Source organism: Quercus lobata, chromosome 6 (genome assembly GCF_001633185.2).
Source record: "Quercus lobata isolate SW786 chromosome 6, ValleyOak3.0 Primary Assembly, whole genome shotgun sequence".
NCBI classification, from domain to species: Eukaryota; Viridiplantae; Streptophyta; class Magnoliopsida; order Fagales; family Fagaceae; genus Quercus; species Quercus lobata.
Genome location: NC_044909.1, coordinates 25,337,694 through 25,364,033, shown reverse-complemented (window position 1 = coordinate 25,364,033; position 26,340 = coordinate 25,337,694). Strand labels below are relative to the sequence as shown.

Genomic DNA, 26,340 nt, shown 5'->3' with positions numbered 1-26,340 from the left:
GAAGGAGAAAATTGAAGAAGCATAAACTATGGAGTGCTGTTGGCTGGAGTACTAGTTAGGCCTCGGATAATTGTTTTATGCAGAAAGAGAATCTGGTCGTTCTTATCTAATGATTGAATTCCTTTTGAAAAGGGAATATTGCATCTTCATTGTGGAACTTCCAATTCTAATAGTTGTAGAAGATACATTTATTCCATATGATCAATTCTTTAACAGCTTGATAGAATGAAATTGTGCAGGTTCCATACAGACAAAAGTTACATGTTTTCACCATATATGCAAGTGAAATGTGCAATTTATATATGTATATATTGTTTAAATTGCACCAGCAAACTTGTGTAGAGTTGTTATATGATATGGTTTGCATCGTATGGTTCTCATCAAGAATTTGTCACCCTTCTTCTAAAATGACAAGAATAAATTAAGTGATAAAAAATGGGCTCATTGGGGCCTAATTTCTATTTGATAGAGTTTACTCTCCACTTGGAAATCAAGCTTTCTTGCATGCTAAAGTCATATATAATTTGCAAAAAGCAGAACCAGAGCTATAGAGAAGAGAGAGAATAATATAACGTTAAAAAATAAGTAGCAATGCGCTACACAAGTGTTAAAAGTAGGAGTACAAAAGTGACCTCAGTGATAGCCTAAATGTAAAATTATGGTCAGATGTGATATTGGTAGTGCTTACTGTGACGATTAAACTGTCAATTGTAAGGAAAAAAATAGGGTACCACTGAATGTGACAAAAGTATGGTCAGGAGTAATGTGGGTACTGCCCAATGTAATAATGGAACGGTCCAATTTGAGAATAAAAAAATAGGGTACCACTGAATGTGACAAAAATAGAGTCAGATGCGATGTTAGTACTATTTAATGTGACAATGGAACCATCAAATGTGAGAAAAAAGTAAGGGAACCACCAAATGTGAGAAAAGAACTGTCACATGTGATGTTGGAATTGCATAATGTGAGGATGATGTTAGGACATATGTGTTTCATATGTTAAGAACATATGTCATGATTTTATGTAATTGACTTATCCTTTGACAAAATGCATTTTACTTGTAATTGGGTAGATTTAGGATGTTTTTAATACTTCAAGAAATAAGGGTTCAAGATCAAGTGTTGAAATCATCAAGTTTGTTCAAGAAACAAACTGAGAAGTGCAAATTCATTAAAACTTGATAGCTGGTTCGACAGCTGTATCTATCAAGCTTAAGAAAGGTGTTTCAGCCCGTGTGCTCGACACCTCCTATTTGTCGAGGTTTAAAAATTTCAGAATTTTGATATGATTTTTTTGGGATCCGTGAATGTGTATTTGGGCTTTCTTTTCTCCTAACCCTAGACATATAAAAGGATTGTTTTAAGGGTCGTCAAACAATTCACAAGTTGCACAAGTATTGAGCAAATTCTGTTCAAGCAAATTGTGACCGGAGACGAAGTTCTTACCCTAGTTCATCTCTTTCTCTTGAAGAAGTTACTGTGTATGTGCACCGTAGGGTTTTGTGACAAAGTATCTTCTTGATCTTCATCGTGTGGATGAACTGAAGAACTTTGCAACCAACAACCTTCTTAGTTGGTGATTGAAGTCGCGTATTAGAATTTGCGCAATTAATTAATCGTGTACTTGGGAGCCGTGCATCAAAAGGGGAACTGTCACTACAGAACAAGTCCAATTAGGTATTGGGGTAAGGGTTCAACTGTAGGTTGGTAAGGTACTTGAGATTCCTTTACTTATAACCGCTTGTTGTGATAATAGTGGAGTTTCGGGAGTGATAACCTAAAAATCACCCGGTGGAATTTTTGCCGCGTAGGTTTTTCCCATTCGTAAATAAATCACCATGTCATTTATTTTCCGCTAAATATTTAGTTGTTTGGTGATTTATTTATGCTATCACGCGCTTTGCATGTTAATTTGATTAATTAATAAACTTAGCTAATTAATCAATTAATTAATTACAAGGGGGTCAATTCGTTTTTGGCCTATCAGATGGAACCATCAAATGTGAGAAAAAAAAGTAAGAGAACAAAAAAATATGAGAAAATAACTGTCACATGTGATATTGGAATTGCACAATGTGAGGATGAAACCATCAAATGTGAGAAATAAGTAAGGGAACCACAGAATGTGACAAAAGAATTTTCACATGTGACAAAAATAGATTAGATGCGATGTTGGTACTGCTTAATATAACAATGGAACCATCAAATTTGAGAAAAAAAATAAATGAACCACTATATGTGACAAAAGAACTGTCAAATGTGATATTAGAATTACACAATGTGATAATAGAACCATCAAATATAAGAAAAAAAAAGTAAGGGAACCACCAAATGTGACAAAAAAACTGACACATGTGATGTTGGAACTGCACAATATAAGGATGGAACCGTCAAATGTGAGGAAAAAAATAAGGGAACCACCAAATGTGACAAAAGAACTGACATGTGTGACGTTGGAATTGCATAATATGAGAATAGAACCGTCAAATGTGAGAAAAGAACTGTCACATATGATGTTAAAACTGCACAATGTGAAGATAAAACCGTTAAATGTGATAAAAAAGTAAAGGAACCACCAAATATGAGAAAAGAACTGTCACATGTGATATTGGAACTACACAATGTGAGGATGAAACTGTCAAGCATGAGAAAAAAGTAAGGGAAACACCCAATTTGACAAAAGAACTGACACATGTGATGTTGGAACTGCACAATGTAAAAATGGAACCTTCAAATGTGAGGAAAAAAGAGTAAGGGGACCACAAAATATGAGAAAAACACTGTCACATGTGATGTTGGAACTGCACAACGTGAGGATAGAACCGTCAAATGTGAGAAAAAAGTAAAGGAACCACCAAATGTGAGAAAAGAACTGTCACATGTGATGTTGGAACTACACAATATAAGGATAGAACCATCAAGTGTGAGAAAAAAGTACGGGAACCACCCAATGTGACAAAAAAATTGTCATATGTGATGTTGGAACCGCACAATGTGAGGATGGAACCATCAAATGTGAGAAAAAAGTTAAGGGAACCACCAAATGTGAGAAAAATACTGTCACATGTGATGTTGGAACTGCACAATGTGAGGATGGAACCGTCAAATGTGAGAAAAAAGTAAGGGAACCACCAAATGTGAGAAAAGAACTGTCACATGTGATGTTGGAACTGCACAATCTGAGGATGGAACCGTCAAGTGTGAGAAAAAAGTAAAAGAACCACCCAATGTGACAAAAGAACTGTCATATGTGATGTTGGAACCACACAATGAGAGGATGAAATCGTCAAATGTGAGAAAAAAAAGGTAAAGGAACCACCAAATGTGAGAAAAGAACTATCACATGTGATGTTAGAACTGCATAATGTGATGATGAAACTATCAAATTTGAGAAAAAAGTAAGGGAACCACCAAATGTGAGAAAAGAACTTAGTCACATGTGATGTTGGAACTGCACAATGTGAGGATGGAATCGTCAAATGTAAGAAAAAAGTAATTTGATGTAGCAGGTTACCTATTAGTAGGTACCGTACCCCCCTATTTTTGGGGGGTACTGTAGAATTACTCTTGAAATGGCATATGAGATAGCACAACTTATGCTAGTGTTCTTATACTTTATTAGGAGAAGCAAAATTCAAATCCACATCCTGGTAATTATCAAATTATAAAAAATAAAAAATGAGCTCTAATCAACTTGTAAGAGATCTTGGGTTCAAAACCTCACTTGCGTTAAAAAAAAAAAAAATTCAATGCCTTAGAGGTGTGCAGAAAACCCACCGACCCACCAAACCCGACCTAACCCAACCCGACCCACCGGGTTGGGTCGGTTTTTAAGGCTTGGTGGGTTGGGTTGGGTTACAAAATTTTTTTTAATGGCGGGTCGGGTTGGGTTTGGGTCATAAAATTACAAACCCACCAAACCCGACCCGACTCACCCATATTTAATATATATTTAAAATATATTTTATATTTAATAATTTTTTTAAAATCAATTGTAGGGCACTTATATATATATATATATATATATATATTTATTTATTTAAATATATATTATATATTTAATAATTAAAAAAAAAAAACCAGCAGTAAAGCAGCATTTCCTCAGTTCCTCCTATTAATACTAATTTAATATATATATATAATATATTATATATGTAAGGTCTGTCTTTGGGGCCCAGGCCTAAAAGTAGGTGGTTCTGGCCCAAAGGACCTTAGACAATGAATTTGTAGAGAGCGGGTTACAGAACTAGGGCTAGACGAAGTGAGCGTTAGTTAATTGCATGTCATGCAGCAGTTTGAACGTAAGAATATCTCCTTAATGTCCACAGGATACTTAGTCCGAGGAAACATATGGGTGCACCTCTGGTTCTGATCAAAGACTATTGCCTTGCTATTTCTTCCTATCTCCTTTTTGTTTTCCAATTTTCTATCCTTTCTTCATGGGGATTCCCTTCTCTTATATAGCCTCATTAAATTGATAAGAGCCGTACACTTGTTAACCATCTGGACCTTCACTTGAGTGTCTATCCCATCGGATATCCACCTTATCTTTCTGTGAGTTGCATTGGCCAATGTAACACTGTTCGTCTGTCTTCTTCACATTAATGCGGCTGGAAAAGTAGCTTCCTTGCATTTAATGCGGCAGTTGTGGTCTCTCCCTGGACATCCTATGCTTTTGTTCTTCTCCTTACTTTGTGAGGCTTATCCTTATAACCAATATTTGTTTGGAATGATTCCTTATTATGGATAGGGTGCATGTTGGGCTCATATTTGGCGCGTCCGAGGAGACACTCCTCCTCAGATGTCTCCTTTAAATAAGTTTGGACTTATTAGGGTTAGGCTGGCAGTTGCTTTGGCGGCCCATTTTCCCTTTGGTCGTAGTTGGACTCTGTATAGGGCCCAAGGCCCGTTGTTTGACTTGGGAATTTTACCCTTACAATAGCCCCTCAAAATTTCGGTTCTTTCCCTCTTAGCCGAGGAGAAAAGGCGGGATTTTGACACTCACAGGGTCATTTATTGCAGGTTCCTGCTTCACCCGTACGGAGGCATGTTCCCCACGTGCCTCATTACTGCTAAGGGCATTTTGCAACCCACGAGGCGCTAATTATTGCGCTTAGCGGCTTCATATCCTTTCGATCCAATGGTGGGGCGCCAGATCAACGGCTGATATTCTCTCCATTTCTCTGGGCGAGAGTAAGTCCGTTCAGCTTCTCCCAGATATATAAGATTTTCAAAGGAACTTCCTCCCATTTTTTGGAAAAGCACTCAAGCACTCAGAGCACTCCAGCACCTTCTCTTTCAAAGCGTTCAAAACCTCCGCAGACATTCCCTTAAAGATTCCCAGCGACTTCCTCACCCATAAGTGCCCATTTCCTTTTCGTTGTCTTTCCCGGCGTTTTTCCTTAAGTAAATCGTCTTCGCGTCACCTAGGATTAGGGGGATGGGTAAGCTTGAGAAAATGGTAGATTCCCCGGCCGGTATGGAAGGCTTCAGGGCTAAGTACCGTATTCCGCCGGAAGTAGGTCTAAAGTATTGCTCTTTGGAGGAAATCTTAATCAAGAGGAGGACGGGGCAGGTCCCCATTCCAATGATAGCCTTTGTGGAAGGAGGAATGACCATCCATATGGGGAGGATAACTAGGGATTATTTGCGTAGTCATAGGTTGGCCCCTCACCAATGCGTCGCGAATATGTTCCAAATTCTGGGGTGCATAGACGTCTTAAACGATCAGATGAACCTCAGCCTTTTGTGGCACGACGTGGTTCATCTATATGAATGTCATAGCCTCGGCGACTCATATTACCTAAAGTCCAGGTCCGTCGAGGTGAGGTTGATATCCTGTCTTCTCAAGTTCAACAAAGGCTTGAAGGACGACCTTTTGATCGTCTCCGGACCATGGCACGACGGTATTCACTGTCCGGTCAGGGCAGGAACACCAGGTGGGACATCGTAGAATTAGATCCCTTGGAAGGGAGCTTAGTTTTGATCTTTCTTTTCTTTGTTTCAATTTTGATTTTGCTTGTTTTCCTCCTCGGACTAACGTAACCCTTTCTTTGGGTTTTACAGACAAGGAGCGTACGACTCCTCGGCTAAGTTTGGTCAACGTCCCGGCACTCAATTTCCTTTTGAGGTCTGAAATTTACGTGAGTGCAGACGGGCAACTGCGGGCTGCACCTCTGATCTTGGAGTATGAGCCCCTTTCTCGTGCTCTAGTGGACGCCGGTCAAGCAATCAGGGCTGGCAGTCCGCGATTAGCACGCATCGACGTCTCCATACTAGGATTTCTTGCTTCGAGAGATTTACCTCCCGTCCAGCTGCCTGCTCAGCGTGCTCCTCCCGCAGCAGTTGTCCCAGGTGAAGAAGCTGGTTCCTCGCACTCGTCTTTGGAAGATCAGATAGACCAGTTCCATTTCGTCGAGGAGGGAGAGGTGTCGGCCAGGCCAGTAGAGCTCTCGGACTCTGATTCAGACTTAGACCGTGCCTCGGCAGCCCCTAATCTTGGTTTGGTAATTGCACAAGTTGATACCAGCCAAGAAATCGAGGAAGAAGGCATGGATCTGAAACCCAGGTCTGGTCTCAGGGGCCTCCTTTTCAACAGAAACAAGGGGCAGTCCTCCAAAGATGCCCCAAAGGAACAGCCTACCTCCAAGGCTCCTCCTCCTCTTCCTCCCACATCGGATGCAACACTACAGCCTATGCCCAATTTGAGGCGAAAAAGGCCTGTAAAAGAGTTAGAGGAGGGCAAAGTTGGCTGTGAAAAGGCCAAGCACCAGAAGAAGGGCAAAGAGACTAAAGAGCCCAAAGAGAAGAGGACCAGGTCCGTTGACAGGCGAGACAAGGCTGCTATTCGGAGGGAACAGCAGACCTGGTTGCCACGGCTGGAGTTGGATGGTGCTCCGATCTCTTGGGACGCAACTTTTTGGGAAGCCCAACGAGGACAGGCGTCATTCCTGGCTAAGGCACTGCAACAGCCCCTCCTTTTGCCTCGAGATATGGAGGGTCTTCGGGTTACTCGGCAACCAGACCTTTTCATGTCGTTGAAGAGAGACATGGCTATGGTAAGTAAAACTTCTCTTATCTAGCTTTCTTATTCCGTATTTGTTTGATCGTCATTCTCTTTTAATTTGGTCTCTATTTTTTGCGTAGGTCATTCAACAAATTTTCATTGCCCCTCGAGTGGGCTAAGAAGGCTCGTGAGGACCTGCACAATGAGGCTAAGTCCCGCCTCGCTGCTGAGACGGCTACCGGCGACCTTAAGCAGGAAAAGGATCGCCTAAGCAGCGAGGTGAAGAAGGCGCAGAGGGCTCGCGCGAGAGCCGAGGCCGGACACAAGAACGTCACCAAGCAGGTTGAGGATCTGCGCCAACAGCTCCGCCAGTCCGAGGAAAAACTTGCGACAGAGAAGGCGGCGGTCTCAGATCTCAAGGCCGAGCTTGCAAAGGTCAAGGACGAGGCCCGCTTGGCCAGGGAGGCGGCCGAGAAAGCGGTGGCGACCTCATATGATCACGGAGTCAGGGACACTGAGATTAGGCTGACCGAAGAGGTGGCCGCCGTATGCAGGGACTACATCACCATGTCTTGGGGTGTAGCCTTGGATCGGGCAGCAGTTCCAGCGGACTCCGATCTCCGGAAAGTTGAGAATATATTTTTTCCGGAGGATATTCGTGAGATTCCGAATGGGGTTGCCCCTGAGGAGCCTCTCCCAACGAAGGCCTTAGCCTCGGACTCTCCTATGCCTGAAGCTGAGGATTCGCAACCAGCCACAAAGGACAAGTCACCCGAGGACAGTCTCTCAATCAGCACAGGCTAAGGACGCTGTTCCGGGACCCCAGGCAGCAGATGATCAACCCGAGCCTACTCAGGGTTTAGACTTAGGAAAGTAGTGTAGTAGTGTAGGATTTTACTTGTAGCTGCCCTTTCATATTTTGTTCTGTTAATGTTTGTAAGACAATGCTTTTGGATTTCAATGAAAGGAGTCGTTTTCCTTTAAATCATGTTGTTCTACTGTCTTTCCTGCTTTCATCATGAATGAATGTCTATTCTGCCACTAACTGTTGAAAACCAAGCGTGAATGAACGAATATGTAAAAAATGATAGTTGATAATCATATAAAACTGATTCGAGGTTAATTTCCCCCAAGTCTGTGGTCCGAGGAGTCAGGCAGGACTTGGGTTCTGTTTAACACTTAGTGAAAATGCTTCGAGGTTAATTTCCCCCAAGTCTGCGGTTCGAGGAGCTAGGCAGGACTTGGGTTCTGTTTAACACTTAGTGAAAAATGATTCGAGGTTAATTTCCCCCAAGTCTGTGGTCCGAGAAGCCAGGCAGGACTTGGGTTCTGTTTAACACTTAGTGAAAAATACTTCGAGGTTAATTTCCCCCAAGTCTGTGGTCGGTCCGAGGAGCCAGACAGGACTTGGGTTCTGTTTAACACTTAGTGAAAAAGTTTCGAGGTTAATTTCCCCCAAGTTTGTGGTCCGAGGAGCCAGGCAGGACTTGGGTTCTGTTTAACACTTAGTGAAAAAGTTTCGAGATTAATTTCCCCCAAGTCTGTGGTCCGAGGAGCCAGGCAGGACTTGGGTTCTGTTTAACACTTAGTGAAAATGCTTCGAGGTTAATTTCCCCCAAGTCTGTGGTTCGAGGAGCCAGGCAGGACTTGGGTTCTGTTTAACACTTAGTGAAAAAGTTTCGAGGTTAATTTCCCCCAAGTCTGTGGTCCGAGGAGCCAGGCAGGACTTGGGTTCTGTTTAACACTTAGTGAAAAATGCTTCGAGGTTAATTTCCCCGAAGTCTATGGTCCGAGGAGCCAGGCAGGACTTGGGTTCTGTTTAACACTTAGTGAAAAATGTTTCGAGGTTAATTTCCCCCAAGTCTGTGGTCCGAGGAGCCAGGCAGGACTTGGGTTCTGTTTAACACTTAGTGAAAAATGCTTCGAGGTTAATTTCCCCGAAGTCTGTGGTCCGAGGAGCCAGGCAGGACTTGGGTTCTGTTTAACACTTAGTGAAAAATGTTTCGAGGTTAATTTCCCCCAAGTCTGTGGTCGGAGGAGCCAGGCAGGACTTGGGTTCTGTTTAACACTTAGTGAAAAAGTTTCGAGGTTAATTTCCCCCAAGTCTTTGGTCCGAGGAGCCAGGCAGGACTTGGGTTCTATTTAACACTAAGTGAAAATGCTTCGAGGTTAATTTCCCCCAAGTCTGTGGTTCGAGAAGCCAGGCAGGACTTGGGTTCTGTTTAACACTTAGTGCCGAGGTTAATTTCTTAATTTCCCCCAAGTCTGTGGTCCGAGGAGCCAGGCAGGACCCCCAAGTCTGTGGTTCTTGGGTTCTGTTTAACACTTAGTGAGAAATGTTTCGAGGTTAATTTCCCCCAAGTCTGTGGTCCGAGGAGCCAGGCAGGACTTGGGTTCTGTTTAACACTTAGAGAAAATGTTTCGAGGTTAATTTCCCCCAAGTCTGTGGTCCGAGGAGCCAGGCAGGACTTGGGTTCTGTTTAACACTTAGTGAAAAAGTTTTGAGGTTAATTTCCCCTAAGTCTCTGGTCCGAGGAGCCAGGCAGGACTTGGGTTCTCTTTAACACTAAGTGAAAATGCTTCGAGGTTAATTTCCCCCAAGTCTGTGGTCGGTCCGAGGAGCCAGACAGGACTTGGGTTCTGTTTAACACTTAGTGAAAAAGTTTCGAGGTTAATTTCCCCCAAGTCTGTGGTCCGAGGAGCCAGGCAGGACTTGGGTTCTGTTTAACACTTAGTGAAAAAGTTTCGAGGTTAATTTCCCCCAAGTCTGTGGTCCGAGGAGCCAGGCAGGACTTGGGTTCGTTTAACACTTAGTGAAAAATGTTTCGAGGTTAATTTCCCCCAAGTCTGTGGTCTGAGGAGCCAGGCAGGACTTGGGTTCTGTTTAACACTTAGTGAAAAAGTTTCGAGGTTAATTTCCCCCAAGTCTCTGGTCTGAGGAGTCAGGCAAGACTTGGGTTCTGTTTAACACTAAGTGAAAATGCTTCGAGGTTAATTTCCCCCAAGTCTGTGGTTCGAGAAGCCAGGCAGGACTTGGGTTCTGTTTAACACTTAGTGAAAAATGTTTCGAGGTTAATTTCCCCCAAGTCTGTGGTCCGAGGAGCCAGGCAGGACTTGGGTTCTGTTTAACACTTAGTGAAAATGTTTCAAGGTTAATTTCCCCCAAGTCTGTGGTCCGAGGAGCCAGGCAGGACTTGGGTTCTGTTTAATACTTAGTGAAAAAGTTTCGAGGTTAATTTCCCCCAAGTCTGTGGTCCGAGGAGCCAGGCAGGACTTGGGTTCTGTTTAACACTAAGTGAAAATGCTTTGAGGTTAATTTCCCCCAAGTCTGTGGTTCGAGGAGCCAGGCAGGAGTTGGGTTCTGTTTAACACTTAGTGAAAAAGTTTCGAGGTTAATTTCCCCCAAGTCTGTGGTCCGAGGAGCCAGGCAGGACTTGGGTTCTGTTTAACACTTAGTGAAAAATGTTTCGAGGTTAATTTCCCCCAAGTCTGTGGTCCGAGGAGCCAGACAGGACTTGGGTTCTGTTTAACACTTAGTGAAAAAGTTTCGAGGTTAATTTCCCCCAAGTCTGTGGTTCGAGGAGCCAGGCAGGACTTGGGTTCTGTTTAACACTTAGTGAAAAAGCTTCGAGGTTAATTTCCCCCAAGTCTGTGGTCCGAGGAGTTAGGTAGGACTTGGGTTCTGTTTAACACTTAGTGAAAATGCTTCGAGGTTAATTTCCCCCAAGTCTGTGGTCCGAGGAGCCAGGCAGGACTTGGGTTCTGTTTAACACTTAGTGAAAATGTTTCGAGGTTAATTTCCCCCAAGTCTGTGGTTTGAGGAGCCAGACAGGACTTGGGTTCTGTTTAACACTTAGTGAAAATGTTTCGAGGTTAATTTTCCCCAAGTCTGTGGTCCGAGAAGCCAGTCAGGACTTGGGAGAACACTTAGTGAAAAAGTTTCGAGGTTAATTTCCCCCAAGTCTGTGGTCCGAGGAGCCAGGCAGGACTTGGGTTCTGTTTAACACTTAGTGAAAAAGCTTCAAGGTTAATTTCCCTCAAGTCTGTGGTCCGAGGAGTCAGGCAGGACTTGAGTTCTGTTTAACACTTAGTGAAAATGCTTCGAGGTTAATTTCCCCTAAGTCTGTGGTCCGAGAAGCCAGGCAGGACTTGGGTTTTGTTTAACACTTAGACCAAGTAGCTGTACAATAATGTGACGCTAAGAATTATGTCTTTCATTAATAATAGTACCTTTTTAGATTATTTACATTCCAAGGGCGTGACATTACATGTTCATCCAAATCTTCTAAAAAGTAGGCTCCTATGCCGACTATGGAAGTGATACGATATGGGCCTTCCCAATTTGGTCCGAGCTTCCCCCACGCAGGGTTTCTTGTAGTGCCAAGGACTTTCCTCAGTACCAGATCCCCAGGCGCCAAGGGCCTCAGTTTCACCTTGGCATCGTAACCTTGCTTGAGCTTTTGCTGATAGTGGGCAAGCTGGACCATTGTGCTTTCCCTTCTTTCCTCGATGAGGTCTAAGCTTTTTTCCAGAAGTCCGTTATTGACACTAGGACAGAATGCAGTGGTCCTTTGTGTTGGGAAGTTTACCTCCAGTGGAATAACAGTCTCGGCCCCATAGGTCATTGAAAATGGGGTTTCCCCTGTGGACCTGCGGGGTGTGGTGTGGTATATCCACAAGACATGGCCCAACTCTTCAACCCACCTCCTTTTCGCGTCATCTAACCTCTTTTTCAGTCCATTCACAATAGTTTTGTTGATGGCCTCCGCCTGCCCATTACCCTGCGGGTAAGCTGGTGTGGAGTATCTGTTAGTAATTCCCAGCTTACTGCAGTACCTTCTGAAAGCTTTACTATCAAACTGGAGGCCGTTGTCCGAGATCAGTGTGTGAGGTATCCTGAATCTAGTGACGATATTTTTCCAAATAAATTTCTTGGCATCAACGTCCCTAATATTCGCCAACGCCTCAGCTTCGACCGATTTCGTGAAATAATCCGTGCCGACGAGGATAAATCTCTTGTTCCCTGCTGCTTTGGGGAATGGTCCCAGGATGTCTAGGCCCCAATATGCGAATGGCCAAGGGCTGGACAGCAGGTTAAGGTTCCCTCCAGGCTGGTGTATATTCGGAACGAACCTTTGACACTGGTCGCACTTCTTCACATATTCCTGCGCCTCTTTTTGCATGCTTGGCCACCAGTAACCCTGCGTTATGGCCCTATGGGATAGGGACCTACCCCCCGTATGACTTCCACAAATTCCTTCGTGTAGTTCCTCCAGGATGAGTTCAGTGGCCTCTGGGTGCACACACAGCAAGTATGGCCCTGAGAATGAGCGCCTGTACAGTTTCGAGTCCTCGGACAACCAAAATTGAGAGGCCTTTCTTCTAATCTTGTCGGCCTCATTCTTATCGTCTGGTAAGGTGTCGTGCTTTAAGAACAGCACTAGAGGATCCATCCAACTAGGCCCAGCCCTGACGTTGTGGACCCGTATTTCGTTGGCCTTTGTCGTCGTTGGGCGGTAGAGATCTTCTACTAGAATAACCCGGGGAAGTGGCTGAGCCGAGGAGGTGGCTAGCGTTGCAAGAGAATCAGCATAGGTGTTCCCGCTTCTTGACACATGCGCCGGATGGAAGTGACAAAATTGGGTCTGTAGGCGTTTAACCTGGGTTAGGTACTCTTGCATTCTTTCATCCTTCGCCTCCAACTCCCCATTTACTTGTCCGACGACAAGTCTTGAGTCCGAAAATATGCTCGCGAATTTTCCACCCAGTTTCTGGATCATCGACGTTCCTTCCAATAGTGCCTCATACTCTGCCTTGTTATTCGTGGCCGAGAAACCAAGCCTTAACGATTTTTCGATGGTGATACCTTTGGGGGAGACCAGAACGAGCCCCACACCTAAGCCCCTTTGGTTGGCTGCGCCGTCGACGTGCGCTTTCCACCAACTAGGCTCTTGTTGAGTGATTGCACTTATTAGTCTCCCGTCTGGGCTTAGTGACCCTCCCCCTCCTTTTAGTATGGGCTCCGCAATTCAGCTACTAAATCTGCGAGGACCTAACCCTTCACAGCAGTGCGAGGCATGTACCTAATGTCAAAGGCGCCCAGGATCGTTCCCCATTTTGCAATTCTGCTCGTGTTGTCGGCACTCCGAAGAATGGACTTTAGCGGAAGCTGAGTTAGTACAACCATAGTGTGTGCCTGGAAATAGTGGGGGAGCTTTCGCGTGGCTTGTACGATTGCCAAAACGGCCTTTTCGAGGGGGAGGTAGCGGATCTCTGCCTTGTGCAGTGATTTGCTTACGTAGTAGACGGGCCGTTGCGAGCCATTGTCTTCTCGGATCAGTACTAAGCTCACTGCATGAGAGGCTACTGCGATGTAGGCGAACAACACCTCGTCGGCATCAGGACTGGACATAATTGGTGGTCGGGCGAGGTATTCTTTAAGTTGTTGGAAAGTTAAAGCACACTCTTCAGTCCACTCGAAACCCTTCCACTTATGCAATAGGAGGAAGAAAGGCTTGCATCTGTCTGTTGAGCGGGAGATGAAACGGTTTAAAGCAGCTATAATACCGGTGAGCTTGTGGACCTCTTTGGGATTCCGAGGAGGCTGCAGGCTTTGAATAGCTCTTATTTGGTTAGGGTTAACTTCTATACTTCTGTGGGTCACCATGTAACCTAAGAATTTCCCTGATCCAACCCCAAATGAACATTTGGATGCATTTAGTCGCAGCTTGTACTTTATCAGAATTCGAAAGATGTCGCCGAGGTCTCTGACGTGGTCGGCCACCAATTTGCTTTTTACCACCATGTCATCTATATAAACTTCAATGCTCTTTCCCATCTGCTCTTCAAACATCCTGGTCATCATCGTTTGGTAGGTCGATCCGGCATTCTTTAAGTTAAAGGGCATCACCTTATAATGATAATTTCCAACGGGGGTGACAAAAGCAGTTTTTTCTTGGTCCTCAGTGACCAGGGGTATCTGATGGTAACCCTGGAAAGCGTCCAAAAAACTTATTTGGGGGTGTCCGACGGTCGAATCTACCAATCGGTCTATCCGTGGCATGGGGAAGGGATCCTTCGGGCAGGCCTTGTTTAGGTCCGTGAAGTCTACGCAGACCCGCCATTTCCCGTTCTTCTTTTTTACCACGACTGTGTTGGCTAACCATTCGGGGTAGAATACCTCCTTGATAGCCCCTGCTTTCTTCAATTTTGTGACCTTCTTTCTCACAGCGTCTGCATGTTCTTTCGACGGTTGCCGAGGAGGCTGCTTCTTGGGCGTTATTGCCAGGTTAACATTAAAGTGATGGCAGATGAAATCTGAGTCAACCCTAGGGGCTTCGTAGGGGTCCCAGGCGAATACGTCCACATTCTGTCGGAGGAAATCAATTAGGGTTGACTTCTCTTGGGGCGGTAATTCTGAGCCGACCTGAAAAAACCTCTCGGGGTCTGATCCGACGAGTACTTTCTCCAGATCCTCTCAGCTCACCTCCATAGCTGGTCCTCCACCACCCGAAGCTGGGACCGGGGTCATTAATTGCTATAAGCCGTTCTCGGCTGAGGTGGAAGGTTCACTATTTGGTCGTCGTGAGATTGCGGACACCATGCATTGTCTAGTCATCACTTGGTTCCTTATTATTTCTTTGACTTGACTTCCTGATGGATACTTCACTTTTTGGTGTAGGGTTGATAGCACAGCCCCTAGTGCATGAAGCCATGGTCGGGCCACGATAGCTGTGTAGGGGGAGTACGCATCTACAACAATGAAGTTCACTTCCACCACGTCTGAGTCTGTTTGCATAGGCAGCCTGATCATGCCTTTTGGGGTGACTATCTTTCCTTCAAAACTGACCAAAGGGGAGTCGTATGCCGACAGGTCCTCTGGCTTCAGGTTCAGTCCTTTATACAAGTCGGGATACATTACTTCCACGGCGCTGTCTTGGTCAACTAGCACCCTCTTGACGTCATAACCCCCAATTCTGAGCGTGACGACTAGGGCGTCGTCGTGGGGTTGAAGGGTTCCCAGTTTGTCCTCATCCGAGAATCCGATCAAGGGTGTGGGACTCGCTCTGGCCCTGTTAGATTCCCTGTTATCGGCTTCAGACGGGAGCCTGCCCACTGACATTACTCTGAGAGGATTGGATCTGGTTCTTCCAGGTGCGACGAGGATGACATTTATTGTGCCAATGGGCGGCCTCAATGCGCTTTGCCTGGTTTCGATGTTTGATTGTTCCTGCCATCCTACAGGGTGATGTAATAAATGTCTCAACTTCCCCTCTCGGACTAGCCGATCCAAGTGGTTTTTCAGATTCCTACAATCATCGGTGAGGTGACCCAGTTCTTGGTGGTACGCGCAATACAGATTCTGGTTACATTTCAAGGGGTCACCGGCCATCCTGCTCGGCCATTGAAAGAATGGTTCACACTTCACCTTCTCTAGGATCTTGTGTAATGGTTCTCGGAACATAGCATAGACTGCTTGTGCCCCAGTGGATCCAGACTGTTCCGCGTAGTCTCTTCTCGACCTATTACTGCTGTTAAAGCGGTCTGACCTGAAGTCCCTTCTCTCCTGAGGGACAACCTTCATTTTACCCTTCCCCATTTGCTGGTCCTCCTCGACCCTTTTGTACTTGTCAATTCTGTCCATGAGTTGGCACACGCTAGTGACCGGTTTTCCAGTCAGGAATTTCCTTAAGCCATGCTCCGTCGGCATGCCTCTTTTGAATGTACTAATGGTGACATCGTTGTAGTTTCCCTTTATCTCATTATACATTTCCCAGTACCTGTCTGAATAGGCCTTTAGTGTTTCTCCTTCTCGCATGGACAAGGATAGGAGGGAATCTAGGGGCCGAGGGACTCTGCTGCTGGTGATGAAGCGGGAACCAAAAGCCTGTGTCAGCTATTTAAAGGAATTTATGGAATTTGGCTTAAGGCCATCAAACCATCTCATCGCCATAGGTCCCAGGCTAAACGGAAACACCTTACACATTAACGCCTCGTCTTTGGAATGGACAGCCATCCTCTGGTTAAATTGGATTGCATGCTCTACTGGGTCAGTCCAACCGTTGTATATGGCAAATGTGGGTTGATGGAACTGCCGAGGAAGCTCTGCCCCCTCTATTCTATACGTGAAAGGCGACTGAGAGATGCGATCTAGGGCCTTGCTCATGGCATTGTTGGCCAGGCTTTGGTAAGATGGGCTTTTGTGGCCGCGTTTGCGAGGTTGCTCTTCTTCGTAAGAAAAAGTCTCTCTTGGGGGGGTTCTTGATCTCTACCTGTACTCATTATCCCCATCACTGTTAGTGTCCGAGCTGGGTGAAGGATGTTTTCGCTACGCTCGGCGCAGATTCTTCTTCAAGTCATCAATTTCTTGCTGTAAAGCCTTTCGATCGTCTTGCTTATGGGATGCATGACCTTTTCCTTTTGAGCGGCTCTTGCTTGTGTGAGAGGTGTTCACACTGCCCTCTCTTTGCTTGTCTTGGTCTTTCTCTCGTTTGAGATTCAAAAAGTTATCCTGCCGTTGGGAATCTGCACGTCCGGTTTGGCGCGGACCTGATCCTTCCATTTCTTACAGCTTCACTTGTCGAGACACAAGTTCTTCCCACAGACGGCGCCAATTGTAAGGTCTGTCTCTGGGGCCCAGGCCCAAAAGTAGGTGGTTCTGGCCCAAAGGACCTTAAACAATGAATTTGTAGAGAGCGGGTTACAGAACTAAGGCTGGATGAAGTGAGCGTTAGTTAATTGCATGTCATGCAGCAATTTGAACGTAAGAATATCTCCTTAATGTCCACAGGATACTTAGTCCGAGGAAACATATGGGTGCACCTCTGGTTCTGATCAAAGACTATTGCCTTGCTCTTTCTTCCTATCTCCTTTTTGTTTTCCAATTTTCGATCCTTTCTTCATGGGGATTCCCTTCTCTTATATAGCCTCCTTAAATTGATAAAAACCTTACACTTGTTAACCATCTAGACCTTCACTTGAGTGCCTGTCCCATCGGACATCCACCTTATCTTTCTGTGAGTTGCATTGGCCAATGTAACACTGTTCGCCTGTCTTCTCCACATTAATACGGCTGGAAAAGTAACTTCCTTGCATTTAATGCAGCAGTTGTGGTCTCTCCCTAGACATCCTATGCTTTTGTTCTTCTCCCTGCTTTGTGAGGCTTATCCTTATAACCAATATTTGTTTGGAATGATTCCTTATTATGGATAGGGTGCATGTTGGGCTCATATTTGGCGCGTCCAAGGAGACACTCCTTCTCGGACGTCTCCTTTAAATAAGTTTGGACTTATTAGGGTTGGGCTGGCAGTTGCTTTGGCGGCCCATTTTCCCTTTGGTCGTAGTTGGACTCTGTATAGGGCCCAAGGCCCGTTGTTTGACTTGAGAATTTTACCCTTACAATATAATTAATAAATTTTTTCAAATAGCCAATTCTTCCTATCCTATATAAAAGTCAATTAGTTCACACAAATCCTAATAAATTACTATTGTTGTTTAGTCATTAATGTTATTTGCCTTTAAGGAGTTACATTGATATTAATCTTTAGGTTTTTTTAATATATTAATATATATATATATTTTTTTTTTCTACTCAATTTAATAATAATAATAATAAAAAGTTGTCAAACCCATGGGTTCAACCCGACCCATGTGAGTTGGGTTGGACTTATGTGATGGGTTGGGTTAGGTTGAATTTTTTTTGACCCACCATGGTGGGTTGGGTCAAAAAATCCTCTCAACCCGACCCAATCCGACCTATGCACACCCCTACAATGCCTTATCAAAATTTTTTTTTTGTTGGATATTATGGCACCAACGATAATAAAGAGCATTTATTATAAAATTGACGTGATTAGTTAAAATTTGAATAGTGTCTAATATAAAAAAGAAAAGGGTAAATTCCACAAACCTATCCTGAGGTTTGTGGAAATACCAATGAGGTCCACAACATTCTAAAACCTACCAATTTAGTCCTTAAAAGACAATTTTATCCCTACCCTTCAATGATAATACCAATCTTCCTCATCTTGCTTCTCTCTCTCCGTTCCTCTCCCTTTCTCTCTTCTCTCTTTCTTTCTCAGATCTCTCTCAAAACCCACCGCCCAACAAACCCATATCACCCACAGCCACTAGAAAAGTCACTGACCACCACACTCATACCATCTTCTCCGGCAATAATTTCGGCATCGTTGACCGAGAACGAAAGGCTACTTCGGTAAATCGAGCCGTACAGTCTCTCAGCGTCAAGAGGAACGGTGTTCTGGATCAAAACATGCTGAAACTTATCCTCAAGCCCAGACATCGCATGTTGAATCGCCGAATAAGCTCGATCCACAATCTTCGAATCGGACCTCACCAAATAGAAAGAGAAGTTTTTTTTTTTTGTTTGAGCTGACATAAATAAATCTTACAATTTTATGGATGATTGTTCAGTAATTTTATCATGTGTATATGTATTGGTTTCTTGAAAAGTTAGTGGATGTTTCTGGGTTTGATTTAAAAATAGGTTCTTGGTGGTGAATGTTTTGTTTAAATGTGTTGATTTCTGTTGGTTTGTAGAGTAGGTTTCTGGGTTTGATTAAAAATGAGTTTTTGGTGGTGAATGGTTTGTGTAAATGTGTTGAATTTTGTTGGTTTTATAGGGTATGTTTATGGGTTAGATTAGAGATGGAGTTTTGGTGTTGAATAATTTTGTGTTGGTTTTAACAGTGTAAAAAAAGAATTTACAAGAAAAGAAAGGAATGGTGGAACAGGTATTGGAAAGGAGCCAAACAATGATTTTTGAGTGAGAGATCTGAGAGATAGAGAAAGAGAAGAGAGAAGGGGAGAGGAACGGAGACAGATTAGAGAAAGAGAAAGAAATTAGGGATAAAATTGTCTTTTAAGGACTAAATTGGTAGGTTTTAGAATGTTGTGGACCTCATTGGTATTTCCACAAACCTCAGGGGAGGTTTGTGGAATTTCCCCAAAAGAAAATAAAAGGTACTCTCCATCCATCAAACATCCCGGCACCATTGTGGATCTAGTAATCCAATTGCCAAACACGGGGAATAGTAAAAGCTGCTGCAACAAGCTATTCCAACCCCATCCCCCGATTTAGATTTGAGAAAGAGAGAGATCCGTCATCCATGGCGGGCGTGTCACTCAAGTGCGGTGACTGTGGAGCCCTGCTGAGGTCTGTAGAGGAAGCCCAGCAACACGCAGAGCTGACTTCCCACTCCAGCTTCTCCGAGTCCACCGAGGCCGTCCTCAACCTTGTCTGCGCCACTTGTGCCAAACCATGCCGATCCAAAACGGTTCTTATTTTATTAATTGGATTTGTACTTTCTAGTGATGTGCTTTTTTTTTTCTAGGTTTTTGTTGTAGGGAAATATAATGTTTTAGATTTCCTAGTCTTAATCGTTTGTTTTTGCTGATGACTCGTAGTTAATTATGTTTCTACAATACAAAATTGTTTTGTTTTTGTTTAGGAAACTGATTTGCATACCAAAAGAACTGGGCATACTGAGTTTGTTGACAAGACTGCTGAGGCCGTGAAACCAATAAGTTTGGAGGTTCCAAAGTCTGTTGCCGACTGTGCCAATGCCAGTCCTAGCCACCCTGAAGGTACTATTCATTTTAGTTGGTTTTTTGCTTTCTGGGTTTGATTTGAATTTGCTGCTGATGTATTTGGAAGTATATTACAATTGGATATATGCTCATTTCTGTAGCTAGCTAGCTAAGAGTATAAGTTGTTTGGATGGCCACGCCTTGAAAATCTCAATCATGATTGCTTTTTATCATCATGCCTAGATCTCTTATTCGACGACAATATACTTTGCTAGTTGAGCTAACTGGAATCCGCAAATGAATAAATAAGTAAATACACATAATTTTACTAATTAATGGGATTTACATTCCCATCACTTATAAATTTCCTTGTTTGGTTTTAATATTTATAGAAAATTTAAAAGATGGCAATTGTAAATTTTTGAAGTTTGGAAATAATCAGAAAATAATAGAACAACAAAGGCCACCTTTGATCCTATTGCAAAAATATCTCATCACAAGAACGATATCAAGATAAATAAATACAATACAGCTCACCAAATATCATAACAAAAATGAAACATATATCCTTTCAATGGCAATCAAATACTTTCATTCCCTGAGTTAATTTCACAATAGAACAAACAGAGCAAAACACTATTTTTAGGTTTTGTGTATAACTAGATTTATAAGAAAAAATGCGATCCCAAATGTAGCCAGGGTTTTAGCTTTTTACTTATTCATATTTTGAACAAGGGTTTTTGCTTTTAAGCTGCAAGAAATGCAATATATACTTACAAAACAGAACACAAGGGATCAAACTTTAAGAAGTGGTCTTTGTAATACTAAAGAATATAATCTATGCTAGAGTTCACAACTGTCAACTAATTGGCCTGTCAACATACCCAAAAGGAAAAAACCAAAGATTTTCTGCTACTCTTAATGATCATATATAGTTTTGTGGGTAAAAAAATGTATTAATTTTACCTCAAAGCTCCAGCCTTTTTTACCAACCCCCCCCCAAAATGCAAATCTCTTAATAGTTTTCAAGAAGTGTGCACAGAAAGTATATCGGACTGGTGCGAGTGTGACCAACCAAATTGGAGCTGTCAAAAATGGTATAAAAGGTTAGAGCCTGAATCAAAAACAAGGACTGGATCCCTTTCAATTGCTGGGTGGGGGTGGGAAGGATTAAATAGATGATAAATAATATTGAAGTAGAATTTGACAGGGTAATGGGATGGGAATTGAAAGAGAAAGGAAAAAAATTTTAGAGAGAGATATTGAATTTGAGAAGGAAGAGGGAAGAGACTGAATAGTGGAGTTTATAAATATAAATCACTGGGTCTTGAATTCGTTGGTGTGATGAGAATCCTGCATTACTGTAAATGGAGAAATTCCATCTATTTAGATATAGATTTAAGGTGGAATTTTTTTTTTTGCCGGGGGGGTGGGGGGGTGATTTGAAGCCAGAATTTTGCCCACCCCAAATTCTGGCTTAAAATCCCACATGGAAATTCGAAAATTCTTCCTCAGATATTCTACCCAAACAAAGGATTTAATAAATGCCATCTCCAAATTCCAGCTCCAAATGCTCTAACTAAACACATGGGATATTGGTTGCATAATATATTTCTTTCTTTACCCAATTGGTTATGTTGTAATTAATATGAGCATTTTTCTTTTTCATCAGAATTTTTTTATTGGCAAGGCTGTTAATGCTTTTGGTGGTTTGGGTCAAATTGGGATTCTGGAAAAATAAAAGGAAAATGAATAGTTATAGTTATTTCCTAAGTGTGTTTAATCCATATAATTGTGAAAAGTAACGAATTGATGTTGGCTTCTTGGAACCAGTCAATTATTGTTGGTTACCCATAATTTCTTAATTCCTTGATTACCTAATTTATTTTATGTTATTCTTCTAGAAATGGTTGTGCCTGAAGTTGACAAAAAACTGCTTGAGGAACTTGAAGCAATGGGCTTCCCAACAGCGCGAGCAACCCGTGCACTTCATTATAGTGGTTAGTTTATTGTGAAGTCCTTACAAATACTACCAGTAATATCTTTCTTCTCTGATTTTATTTTTTGCAATAACTTCTCATTGATTAAATGTTGTGGCTACTATGTACGTATGTTTTATTGGGCTCATGGGAAATGCTTTAGGCTGGGAATGTGAAGGATACTGATGAAATATTGATTTATCATGTCAGATCGGTTGAATTGTCTTCTCTCATAGGGAATTAAGTTAAAATTTAGTTTGAATTTGTGGTTGGAATCCTTGGAGGCTTTTAAGATTGAAAGCGTTTTGTTAAAGGATTAAAGTGTGGTAATATGGAATGCTTCATGACTTATAATTTTTTTTATAGGTTATAGAACTTTTATTGAAAAAATGAACATCAGGATCATGATGATGAACACCCTGGACATGAAGAAAATACATGAAGCTCAAGAGCTAAAGCTAACAACTAAAAAATGGTAGAAAGCAGGGATTGAAATATATTGTGCAAGGCCCCAATTACGAGCCCATCGACACCTAAATTATAAGTCAGCTTCATGACTTATAATTTAGGTGTCAACTTTCCTTAGAGGTTCTGTTTCACCTAGCCTAGAAATCAAGACTCTTTGGAAATGGTTAAGGAGATGCAATGGAAATATTATCAATAAATGCTAGACCCATCAGTGTATGATGCAATGATACTTGATGGGGTTGTCTTATGCTACCTGTAGGCATTTTATAAGATTGATGGGTTTGTCTGCCTTTGGATTTGGGAATTTTTTACGGTATTCATTTGCATTTCACTGGTTATTTTAATTGTTTTAGTTTTCTCTTCTTCAGGCAATGCTAGTCTTGAGGCTACTATTAATTGGATAGTAGAACATGAGAATGACTGTGATATTGATCAAATGCCCTTGGTATGATATCTGTTATCTTTTTATTTTCATTTTTATTTTTTAACTACTAGTTTCTTAATGTCTATCCTTCTTTTTATTTATTTATCTGTTTATTTTCATTGCTTTTAGAGACTAAAGCATTACTTCACTTTTTAATTGAAAAAAGGGTAACTGAAGGATTGCTTTATGATGATTTAAGTATCTTACTAGCTTATGTGTGCTCAGATACCTGTTAATACAAAAGTTGAGGCTCCAAAACCTTCTCTTACGCCAGAAGAACTCAAAGCCAAACAACAGGAGCTAAGGTAGAGAGTAATTAATTAAGTGTTGACATATCTTTATCTAGTATCATGTTTCACAATAGTTTTGATGTTGGCAACATGTATATATGTATGTATGTATGTATAGTATTTCTAACTATTTGCAACACTTTTGACAACATTTTTCTTTAGGGAGCTATAATGCACACTTTAGTAACTTTAAAGGCTAACTAATTATTCAAATTATCATTAGTCACAATGCATGTTAATTTTTGTTTTTCAATAAATCTCAAGGGAAAAGGCTCGCAAGAAGAAAGAAGAGGAGGAGAAGAGAATGGAAAGAGAGAGGGAAAAGGTATTTCTAAATGTTCTTTGTTGCTTCTCTCTAATCTTCTTCTTAGTTGCAATCCTGGCGTAACTCTATCTTGATAATGCGTGTGTATGTGAGTATATGTTTTTTTTTTTTTTGATAAATAACGTAAGAATATTATTAATAATAAAAAAAAAAAATTGCCAAACCGAGTACATTGGGGATGTACTATGGAGGCACAAATCAGGAAACAAAAGAACAACGGTCAAGAAACAAAGAAAAGGAAGAACAAGAAAAATGAGAAAAAACCACACTCCATTCAAAGAGAGTGTGTAAGAAGAAACACTTAATCTCCAGCAAAGAGCGTTCACAACCCTCAAAACTTCTAGCATTCCTTTCACACCAAATGCACCAAATCAAGCAATGAGGCACTAGTCTCCAAACATCAATATGACGACATCGCACTAACTTTCCTTGCCAAGCCTCAAACAACTCAAACAACATCAATATGACGATCGTCTGCAATATATCTTTTTGAAGAACCTACAATCTTTAGTTGCCAAGGTGATTTTAATCAGTGGATTCATATTTGCAATTGTCCATTACAATTTATTCTAAATTGGTTGTGTAGTAATTACCAAAAAAAAAAAAAAAAAAAAAAAACCAGAATACTCTCAAATGGCAATTAAGAATGTGAGCATTATATTGATAAAATTAATATGTAAACATAATCTGTAATTTTAGTTCATTTTGGTAATATCTTAATCTATCCAGTGTGCTTTTATACTATTAAGGTAATTGCCATTTTATCTGCAAACTTAATGCTAATGGCTATTTTGATTGATTTAAAATTTTATGCTCTGTTTTTTTTCGCATAAAACATTTTTGCTTGTAATTTTTGTTTTCAATAGAAAATGATTTGGTATCTTTTGTTTGGTTTGCAAATAAATCTCTAGTATTTGGTTTGCAAATAAATCTCTAGTATTTGGTTGCACTGAAAATTCCTGTCTTTTTTTTTTGGGGGGGGGGGGGGGGGGGGGGGAAGATCCCCTTCAATTTTTTTTTTTTTAAAAAGATGGTTTATTATTATTTATTATTTTTTTTAAGACCATAGGATTTTTAGACTGTCATGTCTCTTATTTGGCAAAAAAGTGGAGGATTTAAATGGGAGTGGATCCTTTCCCAAAAAGAGGGGGAGGTGGTGGTGATGTGGATGAAAGGGGACAGAGGTGTTGTTGGTGTGGGAGTGGGGGAGAAGTAGGTGACAGTGGTGGTGGTGTGGAGGGTTTCATTTTTCTAGGGGGGGAGGTAATGGTGGTGGCGGTGAAGAGTGATGCAGCACAAGATTGACATAGGGATTTGTAGGGAAACAAAAAGAACCAAAAAAAAAAAAAAAAAAAAACGATCAAGCGAGTAATCAATGGTAGGGGTTGTTTGGAGTCAACACTAAGGTTGTGTTTGTTTTGCCTAAAATATTTTTCCCAGTTGCAGGTGTTTGGTGTGACTAAAAATGCTACTCAACCTGAAAATGATTCCAGTTTGACTGTAAATATGGGGCATTTTCAGTCCAAATATTTTATGCCAGCCTAAAGCCCCAACCTCAACCCCCATCCCCACTGTCAGCAGCCCAACCAACCACTATAGATCTCCGATCTTGTCACTCTCTAATCTTGCAATCTCTGATCTCATCAATCTCAATCTCTCTCTCTCTCTCTCTCTCTCTCTCTCTTATTAACAAAGTTTATTTTATTTTATTCTTAATTTTTTTGGGTTGGAGTATGTTTATCATATATCTGTTTGGGAGTTGACAAAATGTGGAGAGTAGTAGGAAGTATGGTTGTCATTACATTTTCAGGTATGCAACTAAACACTTGAAAATATTTTCTTTTCCGGAAAATATTTTCAAGTGAAACAATATCAGCCTAAGTGGTAGAAAAAATGATAAAATGTAGGAGTCAGTACTAAAGAGTGTGTTTGCAAGGACCTGGGGGGGGGGGGGGAGGGAAGGTGATGGGGTGGGTTTAATGAAACTTTATGAAACTTTATTTGTATATTTTTTAAACAGGGAGGGGGAATGGTTTAAGGGGTTTTGGAATGGAATCTTACCCCTCCAAACCCCCTCATTTTTAATTTCTCCAAATTGGGGTAGTTTGGAGGAATGGGGTGGAGTTTTACTTATATTAAAAAAAATTTAAATTGTCAAATTTGTTCTTATGATATCAATTTATATCTTTATCTTTATAATTAGCAAAAGAGGGTCGTAATTGTCAACTTATGTGATCCTTCCCCTCCCCTCTTCTCCCCCTACTTAATTTTTAGAACATCCAAACAAAGGGGAGTGATATTTATTTCCCCTACTTATTTTTTAAAATATCCAAACACAGGGAAGGGGTAACCATTCCTGATGCAGGTTGTGAAAAGCCATTCTCAGTTTTTTATTTATTTATTTATTTTTGATAGGTAATCAGAGAGCTGTTATTGATGAGAAAAAATGAAAAGTACAAGTTGTTCATGATGATGAACAACAAGAAACAAATGTAACAAACAGCAAAACAAAAGATAGGGAAATCAGAAAGATAATCTAAGGGAAAACATAAACTTTGAAAGAGACGAAGAATCAGTAAAGCCCCAACAACGAGACCACTCAAAATGACTGCGCTGGCATAAAACCTTTAACTCATCCAATGTCTTCTCCATGTTCTCAAAAGAGTGGTGATTTCGTTCCAACCAAACAATCCACATTAAGCACCCTAGAATCAAATTCCAAATATTCGAGTTATGCTTCCCAAGCCATTGATGCCAGCAAGATAACAATCCCGCCACTGATCTTGGCATAACCCAATGAATACCAAAAGCCTGAAGCATGAAGGACCATAAGGTATGTGTAACTGGACAATGAAGCAGAAGATGGTCTACCGATTTACCAAAGGGCGACCCCTAAGCATGAGATTATCCAAAGTGAGAATATGATCGTGAGCAGCTGTCTACAAGAAGAAAGCCACTCACTTAGGAATCTTTGGTTTCCAAACACCCTTCCAAGGAAACAAAAAATTCGGAGTACCCTGAATTGCTTGGTAATAAGATCGGGTATCAAACTTACCATCCCCTTTGAGCTGCCAACAAAGGGTATCCCTCCTATCCCCCCGAGGAATACGAGGATGGATAAACTGAAGTAGAGAGTAAGATGCAGCTAGCTCCCAATCTTTAAAAGCTCTATAAAACCTTAAGTCCCACACTCTAAAAGTACCTCCTTTCGGAGTCCACAAAACCTTAGAGATGCATGCATCCTTGGCAGCTGAACACACAGAGCTCAGGATAGAGATTTTTAGGGTATTATCCCT

General features: G+C 41.7%; 2 protein-coding genes across 3 annotated transcripts in view; one reads left to right on the top strand and one right to left on the bottom strand.

Moving 5' to 3' along the window:
* Positions 1–14,546: 14,546 nt before the first annotated feature.
* LOC115950030 lies at positions 14,547–15,827 on the bottom strand. The gene has a single exon (XM_031067283.1). It carries the CDS (start codon positions 15,825–15,827, stop codon positions 14,547–14,549), a length of 1,281 nt encoding a protein of 426 aa, XP_030923143.1.
* Positions 15,828–18,981: 3,154 nt separating this feature from the next.
* Positions 18,982–26,340, top strand: part of LOC115993924 (GRB10-interacting GYF protein 2-like) — a 36,811-nt gene continuing 29,452 nt past the window's right edge. Inside the window, exons 1-6 of one of the 2 annotated variants that reach the window (XM_031117917.1) lie at positions 18,982–19,305; positions 19,480–19,615; positions 21,463–21,558; positions 22,374–22,450; positions 22,655–22,734; positions 22,984–23,044. In XM_031117917.1, coding sequence (XP_030973777.1) covers positions 19,138–19,305; positions 19,480–19,615; positions 21,463–21,558; positions 22,374–22,450; positions 22,655–22,734; positions 22,984–23,044 — 618 coding nt within the window. In that variant the 5' untranslated portion in view covers positions 18,982–19,137. The remainder of the gene's footprint in view (positions 19,306–19,479; positions 19,616–21,462; positions 21,559–22,373; positions 22,451–22,654; positions 22,735–22,983; positions 23,045–26,340) is intronic. The other variant, XM_031117915.1, reaches the window with a different exon arrangement.